Raw genomic sequence first — 20,994 nt, forward strand, 5'->3', positions numbered from 1 at the left:
GATTGGACAGGGTGGGTATCAGAATATCATGTATCCCTGACTGATAGGAGGGGAAAGCCTCTGAGCAAAAATGTTAGTCCATCCAGAGAGAGAACTTACAGCCTCTCTTTTCTGATTCAACTTCCACATCAAGTACACTGTCTGAGCAGTAACCTGTAAGCACAAAGTAGGCAATTTCTGCCCAACCCAACTTCCATCCCTAGATGGAAGGCAAGAACACCATGGTGACGAATCAGGTCACGAAGGAATTAGGCCAACTTGTTCTAAATCCCAGCCTTGCCTCTTCTGGCTGTTACCTAACCTCTTCATTCCTCATTCCCATTGTATGTAATAATAGTGCCTTCCTCATAAATCTGTTGTGAGAATTTAAATAAGGTGACCTCCTTAGCACAATACCTGGCACAAGGTAAAGCCTCATTCATCCACTTAACCACGGCCACCGGGTCTAACTTCACTGTGTTTAGGATACTGTAGAACGTACAGAGTTGCTTATAAAGCTCCCAGCTAGAGGTAAGGTTTGGTTGATGGGGCTCTGGGGGCTATGTCCCTTTATTTCCATGACGTCTTCCCTCTACTTCCATGGGTCAGTGGATGCCCCAGGAGAAGACAAGGTACACAAGAAGGCCCTCTTTCTCTTTCCTGACCAATTCCTAATTATAGATTTATCTGAGATAAGCAGCTCTTTTTCTGGGTATCAATTCCTCCTCATTGGGTTAGATTGGTGTTCTCAAAGTGTGATTTCAAACCAGGAGTTTCCACTGAGAACTTGTTAGAAATGCAAGTTCTTGGGTTCTACTCCAGGCCTACTGAATCAGAAACTTTGGGGATGGAGCCCAGCAATCTGCCTCCTAACATACCCTCCAGGTGAATTCTGATGCATGCTAAAATTTGATAACCACAGAGTTAGATTGTCAGTTATTCACACATCAATTGCTTTAATTTTTTAAATTTCAAATACCCCTCAGAGAATTAGAATGGTAAATGGGATAGAATTGGTGGGAAAATACCACAGCAATAGGCGCTGAGGATAATAGGTCCCAGCCTTTGATAGCAGAGGGCGAGATGAGCATCCTTAGCCATCCTACATAGAGAATAAATGTGGTCAAATATATCTGGACTTGGGAAGTTGTATGTGGGCTGTGGAAAATAATCTCTGCACAGCCAGGTGATATCCTAGGAAAATACCAAGCTGAAATGTCTGGACTTGATCGGGGAGGCTCCTGGCTGACATAAACCAGAGTGGCATAGAAGAACTTAGGAGAACTCTGAATTCCAACAGCTGCCCTTGATTTTTTTTATATATGTTTGGGAAACTGTGTTTTTCCTATGCTCCCACAGAACAAAGAACACTCTCCTATTCTAGCTACTTTCTATTTTTCCTGAAGGACCTTCTCTCCTTTTCGCCCAATCATATTTCACTCCATTAACAATAAACTGTAGTTTGTCCCTACATGCATTTACATTGCAATCACTTCTATTTGGAACGTTGCTTTTCCTTGAATAACCTGAAACTCATCTTTAAATATTTACCACAAATATCACCTCTTCGAGGAAGACTTCTCTGACCTCTATAAAGTTAACCATTCCTTTTCTCTGTGCCACCCACCTTATGTATAAACCTATCACTGTTCTTAGCATATCACATTGTCATTCATTTAGATATCCATATGGATACTTAAGAAAAAGAAATTGTAAAATTGATAAGGCAAGAAACAAATATTGGAGAGGTTGTGGAGAAAGGGGAACCCTCTTACACTGTTGGTGGGAATGCAAGTTGGTACAACCACTTTGGAAAACAGTGTGGAGGTTCCTCAAAAAATTAAAAATAGAGCTACCCTATGTCTCAGCAATTGCACTACTGGGTATTTACCCCAAAGACACAGATGTAGTGAAAAGAAGGGCCATATGCACCCCAGTATTCATAGCAGCAATGTCCGCAATAGCCAAACTGTGGAAAGAGCCGAGATGCCCTTCAACAGATGAATGGATAAAGAAGATATGATCCATATATATAATGGAATATTACTCAGCCATCAGAAAGGATGAATACCCAACTTTTACATCAACATGGATGGGACTGGAGGAGATTATGCTAAGTGAAATAAGTCAAACAGAGAAAGTCAATTATCATATGGTTTCACTTATTTGTGGAACATAAGGAATAGCATAGAGGACATTAGGAGAAGGAAGGGAAAAATGAATGGGGTGGGGATCGGAGCGGGAGACGAACCATGAGAGACTATGGACTCCGAGAAACAAACAGGGTTTTAGAGGGGAGAGGGGTGGGGGGATGGTTTAGCCCAGTGATGGGTATTAAGGAGGGCACGTACTGCATGAAGCACTGGGTGTTATACGCAAACAATGAATCATGGAACACTACATCAAAAACTAATGATGTACTGTATGGTGACTAACATAATAAAATTTTTAAAAAAGAAAAAAAAGAAAAAGAAATTGTGTTTTATTAATCTTTGAAGACACTTGATATTATTTAAAAAGCCAAATCCCCAAATTTGTGCTCAGTATCATCTCTGATAATGCTACTAGAAGACTGGGTATTTTAGATGGTCACCTTTATTAAGATTTTTTAACTGAAATTTTTATTGAGATGATTAGAGATTCATAGGCAGTTGTATAAAATAATATAAGGAGTTCCCTTGAGCTCATTCTGGCTTCCACTGATTACACATTTTGTAAAATTATGGAATAATATCCCAGTCTGGATGTTGACATGGATACCATCTATCAATCTTACTCAGATTTCCCCACTTATACTTGAATTCCTTTGTGTGTTTGCATGTGTGTATCTCCTATGTAGGTTTATGTAACCACCACCACAGGATCCCTTATGTTGACCTTTCATAATCACACCCACTTCCGTCCTGACAACTTCCCCCATCCCTAACCCCTGAGAACCACTGATTTGTTGTCTATTCCTAAAATTTTGTCATTTCTAAAATGTTGCACAATGGAATAATACAGTATAAAAACTTATGGGATTAACTTCTTTCACTCTGCATAATTCCCTAGAGATTCATCCAAGTTGTTGTGTATAGCAATAGTTCATTTCTTTTTTTTATAGAGTAGTATTCCATGTATGGCTTATCACAGTTTAACATTTCACCCTCAAAAGATATCCACATCAAATCCTGGGAACCTGGGAACATTATCTTATTTGGGAAAAGGATCTTTGCCGAAGTAAGAAAAGGATTTTGAGATGAGGAGAACACCTTGAATTATCTGGGGGTTCCTAAATCTAAAAGTGAGTGTCCTTATAAAAGAAGTAGGGGGAGATTTGAAATAGTCCAAAGAGGAGAGGACCAGCCACACAGAGGGGAAGAAGATGTGAAAACAGAGGCAGAGATTGGAGTGATGTAGCCACAAGCCCAGAATTGCCAGGGCAGTCACTAGGGAGTGGAAGATATAAGGAATGGATTCTCTCTAGTACCCCTGGAGGTTAATGCAGCCCTGCCAAAGCTCAGACTTTTGTTTTTTTAATTTATTTTTAAATTTTTAAAAATTTTAATTCCAGTATAGTTAACATACAGCATTATATTAGTTTCAGGTGTATAATACAGTGATTCAACAATTTAGACCCCAGAACTTTGAGAGAATAAATTTCTACTGTTTTAGACCACCAAGTTTGTGGTAATTTGTTACAGAAGCCTCAGGAAACTAATAGAGTTGTTTATAGTTTTTGGCTATTACCATTAATGCTACTCTAAGCATTCATATACAGGTTGTTGTGGGAATACTTTTTTCATTTCTCTGGAATAAATTTCCAAGAGTACAATTACTGGGTTGAACGATAAATGTAGGTTTAGTTTTATAAGAAACTTCCCAACTATTTTCTAGAGTGGCTATACGATTTTACATTCCCATTAGCGATGTATGAGTGATCCATTTACTCCCCATCTTTGCCAACACTTGGTGTTGTCACTATTTCTTGCTTTAGCCATTCTGACAGATATATATTAAAATCTCATTGTGATTTTATTTTTCATTTCCCTGATGACTAATGATGTTGAACACTTTTTCATGCACTTATTTGTCATCTGTATATCTTTTTCAGTGAAATTTGTCTTCCTGTCTTTTACTTATTTCACAATTGGATTTTTTTTTTTACTGTTGAGTTTTGAGAGCTCTTTATATATTCTAGATACTAGTCCTATGTTAAATATGTGGTTTACAAATATTCTCTACCATCTGTAACTTATATTTTCATCCTCTTCACATGGTAGTTTGCAAAGCAAAAGTTTTTAATTTTGCATGAAGTCCAATTTATCAATTTTTCTCTTATGGATCATGTTTTTGGTGTTAAGTCAGAACTCTTTGCTCAGCCTTAGGTCCCAGAGATTTTCTTCTATTTTTTTTTCCTAAAAGTTTATACTTTTAAGTATTACATGTAAATCTATAACACACTGGTTTAATTTTTGTGTATGGCATAAATTTAGATGAAAGTTCTTTTTTTTTTTCTTTTTTACCTATAGATGTCCACTTGCACCAGCAACATTTATTGAAAAGGCTATCTTTCCTACATTGAAATGCTTTTGTACCTTCATCAAAAATCAATTGAGCATAAGTGTGTAGATCCATTTCTGGGTTCTGTAGTTTTTTCCATTGACCTATGTGCCTATATCCCTGTTAAAATAATACTCTTGATAATTTTAGCTATATAGTAAGCCTAGATACTGGGTAGAAATTTTTCCTGCTTTATTCTTCTTTGTCAAGATTACTTTAGCTATTCTAGAGCCTGCATTTTTCCATATAAATTTCAAATAAGCTTGTCTCTATCTCCAAAAGCCTTGCTGGGGTTTTAATAGGAATTGCATAAAACCTATGGGCTAATTTAGAACTCACATCTTAGCTATGCTGAGTTTTCCAAGTCAGGAATATAGTATGGCTCTCCATTTATTTAGGTCTTGATTTATTTTCTCAATATTTTGTAATTTTTAACATACACATCCTGCATATTTCTAACTGCATATCTAAGTATTTTGTTTCATTAGATGTGATTTTAAATTATACTGTTTTTAAATTGCAGTTTCCAATGCATTTCCAAAAATGTTTATTTTTAGTATATAAATATGCAATTGATTTTTCTGTGTTGATTCTCTATCCTGAAATCCTGCTAAACTCACTCATTAGTTTTAGGAATTCTTTCAAAAATTCTTCGTGATTGATAACAGATCATGTCATCTGTGAAGTGAGATAGTCTTATTTCTTCCTTTCCAATTTGTAAGCCTTTTATTTATTTATTCCATTTTAACAATATCCCTAGGATTCCCAGTACTATGTTGAATAAGAGAGATGAGAATGGACACTCTTCTCTTGCTCTTTTTTAATTTTTTAGTTTTCTTAATTTTTAAATTTTAATTCCAGTATAGTTAACACAGTGTTATATTAGTTTCAGGTGCACAGTATACTGATTCAACAATTCTACACATTGCTCAGTGCTCATCAAGATAAGTGTACTCTCTAATTCCCATCAACCTATTTCACCCATCCCTTTGCCCACCTCACCTCTGGTAACCATCAGTTTGTTCTCTATAGCTAAAAACTATTTCTTGGTTTGTGTCTCTCTTTTTTCCTTTGTTCATTTGTTTTGTTTCTTAAATTCCACATATGAGTGAAATCATATGGTACTTGTCTTTCTCTGACTTATTTTACTTAGCATTATTCTCTCTAGTTCCTTCCATGTTGTTGCAAATGGCAAGATTTCATCCTTTTTATGGCTGAATAATATTCCATTGTATATATACACCATATCTTCTTTAGCCATTCATCTATCAATAGACAATTGGGCTGTTTCCATAAGATGGCTATAGTAAATAAATATAGGGGTTCATATAACCTTTTAAATTAGTGTTTTTATATTCTTCGGGTAAATACATAGTAGTAAGATTACTGGATCATAGGGAGTTCTACTTTTAACTTTTTGAGAAACAGTATGGAGACACTGTTTTCCACAGTGGCTGCACCAGTTTGCATCCCAACAGTTCAAGAGGGTTCTTTTTTTTCTCCATATCCTCACAAACATTTGTGGTTTCTTGTGTTTTTGATTTTAACCATTGTGACAGGTACAGGGTGATATTTCATTGTAGTTCTGATTTGCATTTCCCTGATGATGAATGATGTTGGGCATCTTTTCATGTGTCTGTTGGCCATCTGCATGACTTCTTTGGAGAAATGTCTGTTCATGTCTTCTACCCATTTTTTAATTAGGTTGTTTGGGTGTTGACTTGTATATGTTCTTTATATATTTTGGATACTAACCCTATGTCAGAGATGTCGGTTGCAAATATCTTCTCCCATTCAGTATGTTGTCTTTTATTTTTGTTGACTGTTTCCTCCACTGTGCAGAAGAGCTTTTTATTTTGATGTACTCCCAATAATTTATTTTTGCTTTTATTTCCCTCGCCTCAGGAGACATATCTAGAAAAATGTTGCTATGGCTGATGTCAGAGACATTACTCCCTGTGCTCTCTTCTACAATTTTTATGGTTTCAGGTCTCAATTTACATCTTTAATCCATCTTAAGTTTATTTTTGTATATGGTGTAACAAAGTGGTCCAGTTTCATTCTTTTGCATGGTGCTGTCCAGTTTTCCCAACACTATTTGTTGAAGATCTTTTTCCCATTGCATATTCTTGCCTTTTTTGTGGAAGACTAATTGATCACACAATCACGGGTTTGTTTCTGGACTTTCTAACCTGTTCCATTGGTCTATGTGTCTGTTTTTGTGCCAGTACAATACTGTTTTGATCACTACATCTTTGCAGTGTAATTTGAAATCTGGAATTGTGATACCTCCAGCTTTTTTTTCTTTTCCAAGATTATCTTGGCTATTTGAGGTCTTCTGTGGTTCCACACAAATTTTAGGATTATTTGTTCTAGTTCTGTGAAAAATGCTATTGGTATTTTGATAGGGATTGCATTAAATCTGTAGATTGCTTTGGACAGTATGGACATTTTAACAATATTTGTTCTTCCTATCCATGAGCATGTAGTATCTTTCCATTTGCTTGTGTTGTCTTGCATTTCTTTCATCAGTGTTTTCAGAGTAAAGGCCTTTCACCTCCTTAGTTAAGTTTATTTCTAGATATTTTATTATTTTTTGTGCAGTTGTAAATGGAACTGATTTCTTAATTTCTTTCTGTTACTTCATTATTAGTGTATAGAAATGTAAGGTATTTCTGTACGTTGATTTTGTATTCTGTGACTTTCCTGAATTCATTTATTATAAGTTCTAGTAGCTTTTTGGTGGAGTCTTCAGGGTTTTCTATATAGAGTACCATGTCATCTGCAAATAATGAAAATTTTTACTTTTTCCTTACAAATTTGGATACCTTTATTTCTTTTGCTTGTCTGATTGCTGTGGCTAGGACTTCCAGTACTATGTTGAATAAAAGTGGTAAGAGTAGATTTCTTTTTCTTGTTCCTGATCTTAGGAAGAAAGCTCTCAGTTTTTCCCAGCTGAGTATATTAGGCGAGGGTTTTTCATATATGGTCTTTACTTAAAAAAAAGATTTTATTTATTTATTTGAGAGAGAATGAGCAGGGGGGAGGGGCAGAGGGAGAGGGTAAAGCAGATTCCCTGCTGAGCAGGGAGCCCTGACACAGGGCTCCATCCCAGGACCCTGAGATTATGACCGAGCCAAAGGCAGATGCTAAACTGACTGAGCAACTCAGGTGTCCTCATATATGGCCTTTATTATGTCGAGGTATGTTCCCTCTAAACCTACTTTGTTGAAGGTTTTATTAGTGTATAGAAATGTAAGGTATTATTTTGAATGGATGTTGTACATTGTGAAATGCTTTTTATGCATCTATTAAAATGATCTTGTGGTTTTTATCCTTTCTTTCATTGATGTGATGTATCATATTGATTGATTTCTGAATATTGAACCACTCTTGCAACCCAGGAATAAATCCCAACTGATCATGGTGAATGATTTTTTTGACGTATTATTGGATTTGGTTTGCTAAAATTTTGTTGAGGATTTTGCATCTATGTTCATCAGGGATATTGGCCTGTAGGCCCTTTTTGTAGTGTTTTTACTTCGTTTTGGTATCAGGGCAATGCATGTCTTGTAGAATGAATTTGGAAGTTTTCCTTCCTCTTCTATTTTTTGGAATATTTTGAGAAAAATAGGTATTAACTCTTCTTTAAATGTTGAGTAGAATCTGCCTGTGAAGCCATCTGGTCCTGGACCTTTGTTTGTTGGGTGTTTTTTATTTCAACTTCATTGCTGGTAATTGGGTCTGTTCAAATTTTCTATTTCTTTCTGATTCAATTTTGGGAGGTTATATGTTTCCAGGAATTCATCCATTTCTTCCAGATTGTCCACCCTTATTTTGCTCTTGAACTTAGGGTAAAGCATATACAGTCTTTCACCATTTAGTATGATGTTAGCTGTAGGCTTTTTGTAGTGCTCTTTATTAAGTTGAGGTAATTTCTCTCTGTTCCTAACTTGCTGAGAGTTTTTAACACAAATGAGTGTTGAATTTTTTCAAATTCTTTTACTTCACCAATTGATATGATCATACAATTTTTCTTCTTCAGCTGTTGATATGTTTTATATTATTGATTTTCAAATATTGAACCAGTTTTATAAAACTGGACTAAATCCAATTTGGTCATGGTGTAAAATTCTCTTTACACATTACTGGATTCAGTTTGTTTATATTTTATTGAGAATTTTTAAGTCTAAGTTCATGAGAGATTAGTTTGTAGCTTTCTTTTTATATATTGTCTTCGTCTGATTTTGGTAGCAGAGTAATAATAACCTCATAAAATAAGTTGCGGAGTGTTTCCTCCTCTTCTATTTTCTGGAAGAAATGTGTAAAATTCGTGTTCTTTAAATGCTTGGCACAATTCTCTAGTAAAACCCTGTGGGTCTAGAAATTTCTTTTTGGGGAGCTTTATTATGCATTCTTCTAAGTTATCAAATTTCTGAATATAAGTTTATAGTATTTGCTTATTATATTTTTAATTGTGGTAAGTTCTGTAGTGTTATCACCTATGTCATTTTTGTCTTCTTTCTTTTTAATCTTTGTCAGTCTTGCTAGAGTCTTATAAATTTCATTGATTTTTTTCCCCAAAGAACCAGCTTTTTTTTTTTCATTGATTTTTCTCTATTGTTTTCCTATTTTCAACACCAGATATTTCTGCTTGAACTTTATTATTTTCTTCCTTCTCCTTGGTTTGGGTTTATTTTTTCTCTTCTAGCTTCTTAATGCAGAGACTTATTTATTGGAGACTTTTTCTTATTTCAAATATAAGCATTTAGTGATATAAATTTTCTTCTCTACTGTTTTAGTTACATCCCACCTATATTGATATGCTGTTTTCTATTTTCATCTAGTTTGATGTATTTTTTCTTTGCTTTGAGCTTTATTCTTTGATTCATAGGTTATTTAAGAGATATGTTATTTTCCTGTTGGTTTTCTATTGTTTTCTAGTTTAACCTCATTATGATCACAGACATACTGTAATCATATTGTGTATGATTACAATTCCTTTAAATGTGTTAAGGTATCTCTTATGGCCTGGAATATGGCCTCTCAGTGAATGTTCCATGGGCATTTGAAAAAAAAAAAAAAATATATATATATATGTTCTACTGCTGTTGGGTGGAGTTCTAAATAAATTAGTTAAATCCTGTTGGCTTATTATATTGTTTAGATCTTCTACATCCTTGATGAGTTTTTGGTCTAGTAATATTAACAGTTGCTGAGAGAGAATTACTGAAGTCCTCAACTGTAATTGATACATGAACATTTAGAATCATTATGTATTCCTTCTTCCTGGTGGATTGGACTTTTTATCATAGCACAATGTCTTTGTCTCTAATAATATTCTTTGTTCTGAAGTCTGTCTTATCAATATTAATATAGATACTCATGCTTTTTTTATTTTTATGACTGTTTGCAAGGCATATTCTTTTCCATCCTTTTACTTTCAACCTATATATATCATTGACTGTGCAGTGAGTTTCTTGTTGGCAATATATAACTGGGTCATTTTTTGAATCTGCTCTGAAAATCTCTGTCTTTTGATTGTTGTATTTGGACCATTTACATGTAAGGTAATCAATATGTTATTACTTAAGTCTGCCGTTTTATTATTTGTTTTCTATTTGTTTCCTCTCGTTCTCATTTCTATGTTTATCTTTTCTTATTCTGTAAGTTACTTGAAAATTTTAGTAGTATTCCATCTTGATTTATTTATATTATTTTTGATTGTTTCTCTTTGTAAAGTTTTCAGAGTAGTTGCTATGGGTATTACAATATACATACTTATCACAATCTCCTGGCACCACCATTTAAATACTTCAAATGAAGTACTGATACCTTACTACCATTTGGGTCCCTTGAAGTTCCCCACTTTTAAATATCATTGTCTTGAGTATCAGATGGTTATAATTTTTGTTTCAATCATCAAATATGATTTATAAAACTTAAGGGGAAAATGACAGTGTAAGGATTAAATTTATGTGTCAAACCTTGACTGGGCCATGGGGTGCCCAGATATTTGGTTATTCTGAATTCTGTCTGGGTGTTTCTGTGAGTTTGTTTTGGATGAATTTTAAATTTAAATCTATAGACTGAGTAAAGCAGATTGCTCTCCCTGATGTGGGTGGGCCTCATCTAGTCAGTTGCAGGCATGCATAGAACAAGAGTCCTCCTGTTCTTCCAGAAGCTGAGATTTAAAGGTTTTGAATTCTAAGCTTAGTTTAAAGAACTGCCAGTTGTTAGAGGTCAGTCACTTCTTATTCAGAGAAATGGCTTAAGTCTCAACCACCATGCTGTGGACCCCATTCTCACCCTTACCAACCCCTACTCTATAATAAGGCTGACAGAGAAGAAGGAAAGTTACCTCTGAAACTGACAGTTCTTGGGAAGTTTATCTCTACTACCACAACTTTTCTCCTTTGTGGGGAAGATGGGATACCATTTTTCTCTGTGTATAAGTCTGCTAGGGCTGCTGAAACAAAAGCACCACAAACTGGGTAAAGATATATCAGTCACGGGGCACCTGGGTGGCTCAGTTGGTTAAGCGACTGCCTTCGGCTCAGGTCATGATCCTGGAGTCCCGGGATTGAGTCCCGCATCGGGCTCCCTGCTCGGCAGGGAGTCTGCTTCTCCCTCTGACCCTCCTCCCTCTCGTGCTCTCTGTCTCTCATTCTCTCTCTCTCAAATAAATAAATAAAATCTTTAAAAAAAAAAAAAGATATATCAGTCACAGTTTTGGAGGCTGGCAGTCCAAGATCAAAGTATGGCATGGTTGGTTCCCTCTGGGGACTCTGAGAGAAGGACTGCTTCCAAATCTCTCTCCTTGGTTTGTAAATGGCTGTCCTCTTCCTGTGTGTCTACCTCAACTTTTCTTTTTGTGTGTCTGTATGTCTAAATTTCCCCTTTTTATAAGGCTATCAGTCATATTGATTTAGGGTCAACCTAACTCTAATGACTTCATTTTAACTTAATTTACTTTGCAAAGGCTCTATCTACAAATAGGGTTACATTCTGAAGTACTGAGGATTAAGACTCCAACATATCCCTTTCTGTGGGGGGGTGGGGGGGGGGGCACAATTCAGCCCATAACACTCCATAAAGCCAAGCAATGGGCAAAAAGGGAAGATTGGCATTTTTTTCCTTGATTAAGTACCTACTTTGTCAGTGGACTTCCCAGTCTCCCCTGTGCTACCTGAGCAGGAAGAGAAATGTGGAGGAGACCCTCACACCCCACTCCACTTCTACCTGCCCATGCCCCAACAGCTCCAGAATGTTAGTTGTTAGATGTATTCTGTGCATTCCCTCAAGCCCTAAGAGTTGATAAATACATAGATAAGAATAGACACAATCTTGCCCAGGACTGCCACAATGTGGGAGAAAGAGGCATACACAATTGAGGAAGGGTGTTTTGCTACAAAGTGGGGGTAAATTGAGATACAACTAAATCTCAGGGACTCCCAATGCCTGAGGGACATTTTGGTGGAGTTCTTCATCCACAGGCTCTGCCAGGAGCACTTGTGACCCAGAGACCACCAGAATAGCAATCTCCTATCAAGAACAGCATTGCAATCTTGCCTAGGCTGTAAGATAAGGCCACTTCCACCCCTCCATCCCTCCATAGGCAGAAGGGCAAGCTGAAGCAGGGGAAGCTGAGAGCTAACTGCATCCCATCCTCTACTCTCAACTCCAGGGTCTATCTAGCCAAATCTTAATTTGGCTCTGACATGGATGTTTTTATAAATAGAGCTGAGTCATTTAAATCAAAGTCCCTCTGAATATACAAAAGTGAGAAGTTATGGGCTGAGAAAGTGTTAAGGGAACTGCTATGTGGCAGGAAACAGATGTTTGATAGATCAAAACTGAAGAAAGTGACTGGAAAAAATAAAACCATGTCAGTCTTGCTTCTCGGTGAGTTGAGACTAAGCAGTAGATAAGTGCACATGTACACATAGCACTATGGTATATTCCACCTTACTTCTTGCTGTTTCAATTAGCATGATATCATGGACAGATTCCCCTGTCATTAGGTATTCTTCAGAAATTCAATTTTTAATGACTCTAGTTTCTATCGTTCATCTTATAAATGTACTTTAAGGTATTCAACCTTTCTCCTATTGGACATTCGGGATACACTTAATATTTTGGAATTATAAATCATGTCATGATCATCTTTGTACATACATCTATGTCTAAGAGAAAAAGACACTGTTATACCCACTTTTTTTTTCAAATGGGAGAATTAATGTTAACCACTTTCAAAGATTAAGTGACTTGCTTTCATCATTTGCTAAACCCATCTTTTGACAATGGATAATTGACTATATTATCAGTGTATGAAAGTTGTCCTTTATACCTAATGTACAACTTGAAAAGCTGACTCATTTTGTACCCATTTTTCCTATATATTAATATTGCCTTATACTAGATGATGAGCTATATTTTACTTGTAGAATATATCCATAATATTCTGTGTATGTCTTAGCTAAATTTATGTCATCTAATTTCATTAGCATGGAGAAACTCATGAGTTGGAGCTTTACATGTCTATTTTCAAAACCCATCAAAGTGAGATAGTTCACCATGATAGCAACAATTTGTGACCACAAATATATTATAGCACACAGGTCTGAATTTAACCTGAGTGTTACTGCATGGCAGAAAATAGCAGCAAAGTAGTGACAAAGAATAATGGCTTCACTATTAACTAATTAAATATGGTTGGAATTCTAGATCTGCCATTTCCATGCAATATAACCTAGACAAATTATTTTATCTCTCTGTGCTCCATTCCTAGTCTGCAAATTAGGGATAATTGTAGTTCCTACCTCAGGGTTGATGAAAGGATTAAAGGAGAAAATTCCCAGAAAGGACCAGAAAATGGCCCATAAAATATGATCAGTTAATGTTAGTCACTCATCTCACTAAGTAGAAGTTACAGGTTAACCTCCATCTAGACATACATATTTAGGCTCTGACAGATATAATTCACACCTTTACTCAAGACTATTTGCTCTCTGATTCAGATATAAAACAATAAATGAGTTTTTAACCTGACACCAACTCTATCTTACTATGTATATACAGATACATTAATGCATCTGTGAATATTTACATTATCATCATAATAAATAAAGACAAAATGGGGAAGTAATTTTTCACTCTTATAATAAATGTGTATCTTATAACCTCGAAGTTCCTTTAAGTTCTTCCACAGCATGCTAAATAACTACTGACTGGGGAAAATAGTTTAATGAAATTAAATCACACATCGAGTAAAAAGCAGTTAGGTTTAGCTTGAAATCCAAGAATTATTTCTTCACAGCACACACACAATTTTCACTAGAGCTTCATATGGGTCATGGCATAACTTCACAAAATCAAAAACCATGTACCAGCCCCAAGTAAAATTTCAACAAATGGCTTCTCTGCGGCATCACGTTCCACGGTGAAGCCTCGCTCCCAGGGTCTGTTAGAGTGGAATTTGGAGCTCTTCCACCACATTCAGAAGGAGGCTTCTCTTGATCTCCCACGTACAACTGGGTAGGACACCCCCTATTTGTAGAAATTTTCACCCCGGATTACAGTAAATTTCACATCTTCTTTAGTTGTGTCCTAGTGGAGATACCCAATGACCAGCAATGGGGAGAAGGAAGGGCTGCCCAAGGATAAGATAAAGAATTTGAAAGACTATTTCTCAGATCCAGGGCAGATGCAGGAAGTGTGACAATTTCTAAGCTTCTGCTTCTACCCACCCACAGGACAGGGTGAGAGATGAGAGAGGAGGCAAGAAGGTGCTTGCTTGCACCGGGGCCAGAGCTCAGAGGTAAGCCTTGTTGGTTCTGGCAATGCCTGCTCCTATTGTTAGAACACCACTGACACACTGCTGCCAACTCCCTAAAAGAATATAACATGTCTACCGCTCAGGATTAATGCTCCCTTCCTGCATCACGGGATGTTACAAATAAAGTTGTCGCTTTTTATATACTATCAAGTAGTACACTACCCTATAGAAAGCAGATGAAGAAAACCCAAGAAAACCTAATTTTGCAGAGAGGGGGAACAAAAAAGTGACATCACTGATCTATTTTAAATACATTTCAAAATACATTAGGATGTGTTCACACCCTATGGGGAGACAGGACCAAGTCTACGATCCAGTACACAACATTGTGTGTGTGTGTGTGTGTGTGTGTATAATGTTTGATTCTAATATAATATATATGAATTTCTTATACAGGCACACAAACACCCAGAATTAACCAACAGCTCTTGGAATTAACTGTAGGGAAAAGAATACATATTAGTGTGCTGGTAGCTCTACAGTGAAAGATACCTTGTTCCAAAGCCTTCCTTTTCTAGAACAGCGGCATTTCTCCCAGCAGCTCATGGAGCCCTGGGCGCTCGCACCTACCTGTGCTGGTGTTGGTGCTGGGGCTGGCCAGGAGCTGCCCTGAGCCCTGAGCTGGCGGCGGGGGCTGCCCATCACTCAGCTGCTTGACTCGTTTGCGATGGGATTTGCCATTGTAATGGACTTGGGCCTGGGCTGCAGAGTTTAGCTGGATGTTGCACACCTCACAGAAGGAGAAAAGAATTTTCTTTTTCTCTTTACTCAACTGGTCCTCAGGCCTGTCATTCTTTATCCCCTTTTCTTCAAAGCCCCGTAGAAAAGTTGCCATATTCATAATACCATCTTCAGGGTAATTGTTAGGGCTTAATGAGTACTTCATACCTAAAAAAAAAAAAAAAAAGTACAGGTGCTTGCGAAATATATGCTTTCTGATTTTCTAGTATGATTACAAACTATTTTCATGATTTAGGATAAGCTAAAAGTCTTCTAGCTACTCAGTGGACACTCTTTGAAAAACTTATCAAAACTACCTGAGCAAATATGGTCTTTGAACATGTTTCCTCTGTCTGGAGTACTTCCTCCTTTATCCTCGCCCCACCCTCCCTCCACCTCCAGATTCTTTTGCCCTTTCTAACTGCTGCCCACCCTTTAGATCTTACCTGGAGTACTACCCTCTCCAGGCAACCTGTCTGACTTGGAGCCAAGGCGGATCCCTAGTTACATGCTCCCATAGTGCTATATGACCTCCCTTCAGAGCATCCCTCACCGTATGCATGTCATATGTATTTGTGCAATTTGGTTAATGTGTTTCTCTGATACAGTATGAGCTCTATGAGGGCAATAACCTCATTTCTGGATGTCCCTTAGGCCTAGAATTGTACTTTTTACATAATAGGCATTTAAATACCTATTGAAGGAAAGAATAAATGTTATGAACCCAGAATTGTGAAAAAGGGTATACACACAAAGGTATATATAATACATGCACACCTGCCAATAGACCTATGCCCTAACCCAGGGAGGAGGTGAATTAACAAAGATTAAAACACAGTATGTCTGCAACTTACATAAAGTTGTGTTCCAGAAGCCCCTTTATAAGTCAGCCAATGGGAATTTGAACATATTTTCTTATAGTTGTAGTGAAACAAACTGTATTTAGGTTTCCAGATTAGCCCATAAATATCAATTTAATTTTTGATGAGGTTGAAATGCAGAACATCTGAAATAAAAAATAAAAGAAATACAGTAAATGGTAAACTAGGAATTGAAAAATAGAAAAAGTAAAGAGAACTAAGATATAATTTTTGTTTATTTATTTATTTATTTTTAAAGATTTTATTTATTTATTCATGAGAGACAGAGAGAGAGAGAGAGGCAGAGGGAGAAGCAGGCTCCCAAGGAGCAGGGAGCCCGATGCGGGACTCGATCCCAGGACCCTGGGATCATGACCTGAGCCGAAGGCAGATGCTTAACCATCTGAGCCACCCAGGCGCCCTAATTTTTGTTTATTTTTAAGTGCTGATTTTTTCCTTCATTTAGTTAGATAAAGGCATAGTGATTGATTATAACTTCAGGGAAGATTTTAAAGGAGACTTTTCAGTGAAGGAGATGGCCTTGGCTTTTTATTTTCTCAGTTCCACTTTAACATATGTAACTTTTAGATTTTATTTAATACCACTATTACCAGCATTTTTATACTTTATTAGAAAAACTCAGATTTTTTCCTTCCTAAGGAGGAAAGTCACTTGACTGGTCACACAGAACACTTCACTTCTGACCCTTCTGGTCACCAAATGTATGGAGGTTTTTTCCCCAAGCCAAGCAATCCTCTGTGACACGAGCTGGGTGTTCTTCAGCATAAGTCAATTTTGACACTGCGTACCCAGAGATAGCATCAGATCCCACAGGTTAAGGGCTCAATCCCACAAGACTGTCTCCCCACCCCACCCCCACACACACACTTCAGACACCTCCCAAGCCCAGCCTTTCACCTGTGTTTCTGACCAACCCGCTCTATAGCGGAGGTTCCAACAACCCCCTCCTTGGGTTCGATTAATTTGCTAGGGTGGCTATAGAACACAGGAAAACAGTTTACTTATTATTCCCCGGTTTATTAGTAAAAGGATATAATAAAGAATACAGATGAACATCCAAATAGAAGAGATGCATAGGGCAAGGTATGTGGGAAGGGCTTGGAGCTTCCATGACCTCTCTGGGTGCACCACTCTCCCAGCACCTCCAATGTTCATGAACCTAGAAGCTCTCTGAACCTGTTCTTTTGGGATTTTATGAAAGTTTCATCAAGTTGGCATGACTGATCATTTACTCTATTTTCAGCCCCTCTCCTTTTCAAGAGAATCAAGGATAGGGCTGAAAAGTCCAAGCTCCTAATCATGGCTTGGTGGCCAGCCCTTATGCAAGAACCACCCAGAAGCCCACCCAGAGTTGCCTCAATTGGACAAAAAGATATTCCTATCACTCAGGAAATTACAAGGGTTTCAAATATCAGAACAAAAGATGTTCCTAGTGTTCTTATCACTTAGGAAATTATAAAGGTTTTAGGGAAAGCTCTGTACCAGAAACTGGGGGCAGAGACCAAATATATTTTCTATTATCTTGCACATACTTCTCAGTGTGATTATGGCAATGCTTTTGCTTCTCAACTAAAAAGACACACTCATAGAAGAAAGAAGAGAACAATATTCATGCAATAACTGGGTAAAAACTGAGGGAAAAGCAGTATGCATGAGAAAGAATTGGCTGAGGTGAACAATACTGTGCCATGAGGGATGAAGAATTCAGATAAAGAAAGGATTATGGCTTGTGAGGGATTCTTGCATATGGGAGTAACTCAAGAGGTGGAAGGACATTGGCTTTGAGTAGTTCTGTTGATTCAAGTTGACTTAGAGCTCTGTGAAAAGGAAGGAGCATCTACAGACTAGTCCATATTTGGAGTGTTCATCTCCTGAATATTTAAAAATCAGAAAATGAGTTATAGCACAGGGTATGACCATAAAGATAGAAGTTGATTCTGTGTATACAGTGTGCCAAAAAGAGCTTATTTATACCCATACACCCTATGGCAAACAGCCATTGTGCATTATACTGTAGGCTAAATCCTAACCCTCAGTGAGTTGTTAGAATATTACTAATTTTGGGGTGCCTGGGTGGACCAGTCGGTTAAGCATCTGCCTTTGGCTCAGATCATGATCCTGGGGTTCTAGGATCAAGCACCACGTCGGGCTCCCTGCTCAGTGGGGAACCTGTTTCTCCCTCTCCCCCTCCCCCTGCTCATGCTTCCTCTCTCTCTCAATAAATAAAATCTTAAAAAAAAGAAAATTGCTAATTTTGATATGTAAAACCTATTTGTCCCATAAATATTTTATCCTGATGTCACCATTTTAAGGAACTCTATTTCACAAAATTTATTTTTAAATTTACTCAAATTATACATAAATCAGGTTTAAGCAATTCCCATAGCTGAGTTGCAGAAAATAATTCAGTTATACTTAAAATGTGATTTAACTGCATATACATCAGTATTTTTGCTTGTATTCCCTAAATCTAAAACATTATGGTATCACAAAGCCATTTTTCTCATAAAACTTTAAAAAATATCAGTGACATATAAAAGTTATATTCAAACATACTATACTTTGTGTCCTCTCAAAATATTAAAATTTATCATAAGAATTAACTGAACTGATAGAAATAATTTTAAAATGAGCTCATCGTTAATATATTATGCCCTATCTAGAAAACTAATACATTGTAAAACATAAGGAAAACCAATCATTTCTAACCTTGCAAGGCTAGGTCAGATACCAACTCAATGAATCATTGAAATCTAAGTGTTATATTTCAACCCCAGTAACCAAAATCCTTGACTCAGCTAAGGACTGATGACACTTTCATCTGAAAATTTAACCCAACTTGGGAGGTGGCTGGCCTTGCCCACGTTGTCAATTAACATATGATGTTTCACAGAAATAAGACCTACATCACAATGTTCCATATTAAATGTGAAATCTAAAAAATGACTTCTTTGTATTATCTTATAAAGGATAAAACCAGCTTACCTGTGACTTTCTGATTGCCATTTGTCTTAGAAATACATTATGTTTTAGACTTACTTAAATATACATATTTTAACTGGTAAGAAAGAAACCTTTAAAATGAAATGAATGCCCATTTTAGAATTCTTCTAAACTTCTTCAGAATACCAGCATCATTCATAATCTTTATCCCTATTTTACTTTCTCTCAGAGTTATTCTCACTTACAGATGATCCCCCAAGCCTCCAACACCACATTCATGGGCCACTCCAGAAAGGATGCATTGCCTAGCAGATAGGGTGCAGTCTGTCTGCCATGTCCCGATTTATTAGTCCTAGCTCTGGCTTCACACTTTTCCCCTCTTGGGAAAAATATCTGCAGCTCCTGTTAAGAGCCACTTTCAACCAGAATATATTTCATTCCAGAAGTCTTGAGAAAAAGACTTAGATGTGGTAGAGAGGTAAGATATCAAAATCTCAACATTCACTTTTGGCCTGAGATGATAAAATTTCTAGGCTTATAATATGTGGCAGTGATATTTATAATGTCAATTTCCTGGCTAAGGGGAAGGTAACTGTGAGTTTAAATGGAAGAAGGAAAAAAAAATCTCACTTTCTATCTTAAAGGTTTTTTTAAATCAGACTATCTTAAATTACATGTTTCACTTACATAGGGCAAAAGGACCTTCAGGGGTATCCAGTTTTAAACTGAGCAGTGGGCAGCACTCTGTTTTGGAATGCCATGCAAACTTATTGGAGGGTAAGAGAAGCCAGAACCAGTTCAGGTATTCTATGCTCTGTTTGTATGATTTTAACAGATTAGATGGTCAATCATTTAACATCCATGAAAGAATAAGATATTTTGGAACAGGTCAAGGAATGAGAAAGTTGGTCCTTGAGTTGCTACTTTTGAGGAAAAGAACTGATAGGATAGTCAGTGACTATTTAAAGGAGTGACTTTTAAATGACCAGGATGTGGTACATCAGGAAACTTTTATACCTAACTTTCTCTTAAGCCTGGCTCTGACCTGTGTAGTTACCCAATTGCTTTTTATGATAAATAGAAAATTTATTATAATAATTATGATAAATCAGGAAACTGATTCAGAGGTAAAGACATCTCCATTATGCATGTGGAGAACACATTCCTTTACACAAAGTTGCCACAGCAGATAGAGAACATGGGAGATCTCCTCACTTCTATATAAGTATGAAAGACTCTGCCCCACCCCATGGATTATCTCATTTTCCAACTCAAATCAATCAATTTTATCCAATTCTCATTCATTCCCAACCTATAACAACCTGGATCATAACCCTTTCCCAAATTTAGTCCTTCTCTTTGAAAAGTCACTATAACACTTCCTAATTGCCAAATCTAACCTGGTCCTCTCCTCACTCCTCATTTTTCTTGAAGTCCTCACGATGCTCCTTTTGCCAGGGTCTCTTCTACCACTGCACTCCTGAAGCATTGTCTTTACATAGCAAGCCTGGAACCCAACCCTTATAGTACCATTTTAATTATTTATATAGTTTTATTATATTTACACAATTTTAGTTGTGCCCTCAAGTTGATTGACTATCCAGGCAGAAGACTTGATGCTAGGGAAACAATAGCAAACAGGGTGGATGAGATGCAAACCTGAAGGGACTCCATAGTCTACTGAGAAATACAGAGGAGAAAACAGGAAATTATAACCAAGTGTGATAAATGCTGTGGAAAAGTCTGCATTTTTCTTCCTTGCTAGATTTCAAGCTCCTTGAGGTTAAGAACTGGGCTTTGTTAGTCTTTGTATCCCCAGCATCTAAGACTGTGTTTAGTCCAAAGCAGGCACTCAATAAATATTTGCTGAATGAATGAATGCATTGTTTGTATGTGTGGTGTGTAGCATGGGTTGTGAACACAGTAACCAAGGTCAATGTTTTCCAATAATTTCAGCTTACAGGTGGGCTGAGTACACAGCTGTTTGCATCTTGAGGTTTCAAAAACAGTAGTAACCAGGTACTCCCAAAAGGAAAAAAAAATACAACCACCCAATTGCAAACTAAAATCCCAATTATTTAGGGCAAACTC

At 36.9% G+C, this 20,994-nt stretch overlaps 1 protein-coding gene across 3 annotated transcripts in view; it reads right to left on the minus strand.

Moving 5' to 3' along the window:
* Window positions 1–20,994, minus strand: part of ZNF385B (zinc finger protein 385B) — a 396,676-nt gene that overhangs the window by 289,767 nt on the left and 85,915 nt on the right. For all 3 annotated transcript variants that reach the window (XM_045868424.3, XM_045868423.3, XM_054506110.2), the window contains 2 exons: window positions 15,934–16,085; window positions 14,930–15,247 (listed from right to left, as the gene is read on the minus strand). In XM_045868424.3, the coding sequence (XP_045724380.1) occupies window positions 14,930–15,245 (316 nt within the window). In that variant the 5' untranslated portion in view covers window positions 15,246–15,247; window positions 15,934–16,085. The remainder of the gene's footprint in view (window positions 1–14,929; window positions 15,248–15,933; window positions 16,086–20,994) is intronic.

Source organism: Mirounga angustirostris, unplaced genomic scaffold (assembly GCF_029215605.1).
Source record: "Mirounga angustirostris isolate CCGP_5_RB_7025 unplaced genomic scaffold, mMirAng1.0.hap1 SCAF_3, whole genome shotgun sequence".
Taxonomy (NCBI): domain Eukaryota; kingdom Metazoa; phylum Chordata; class Mammalia; order Carnivora; family Phocidae; genus Mirounga; species Mirounga angustirostris.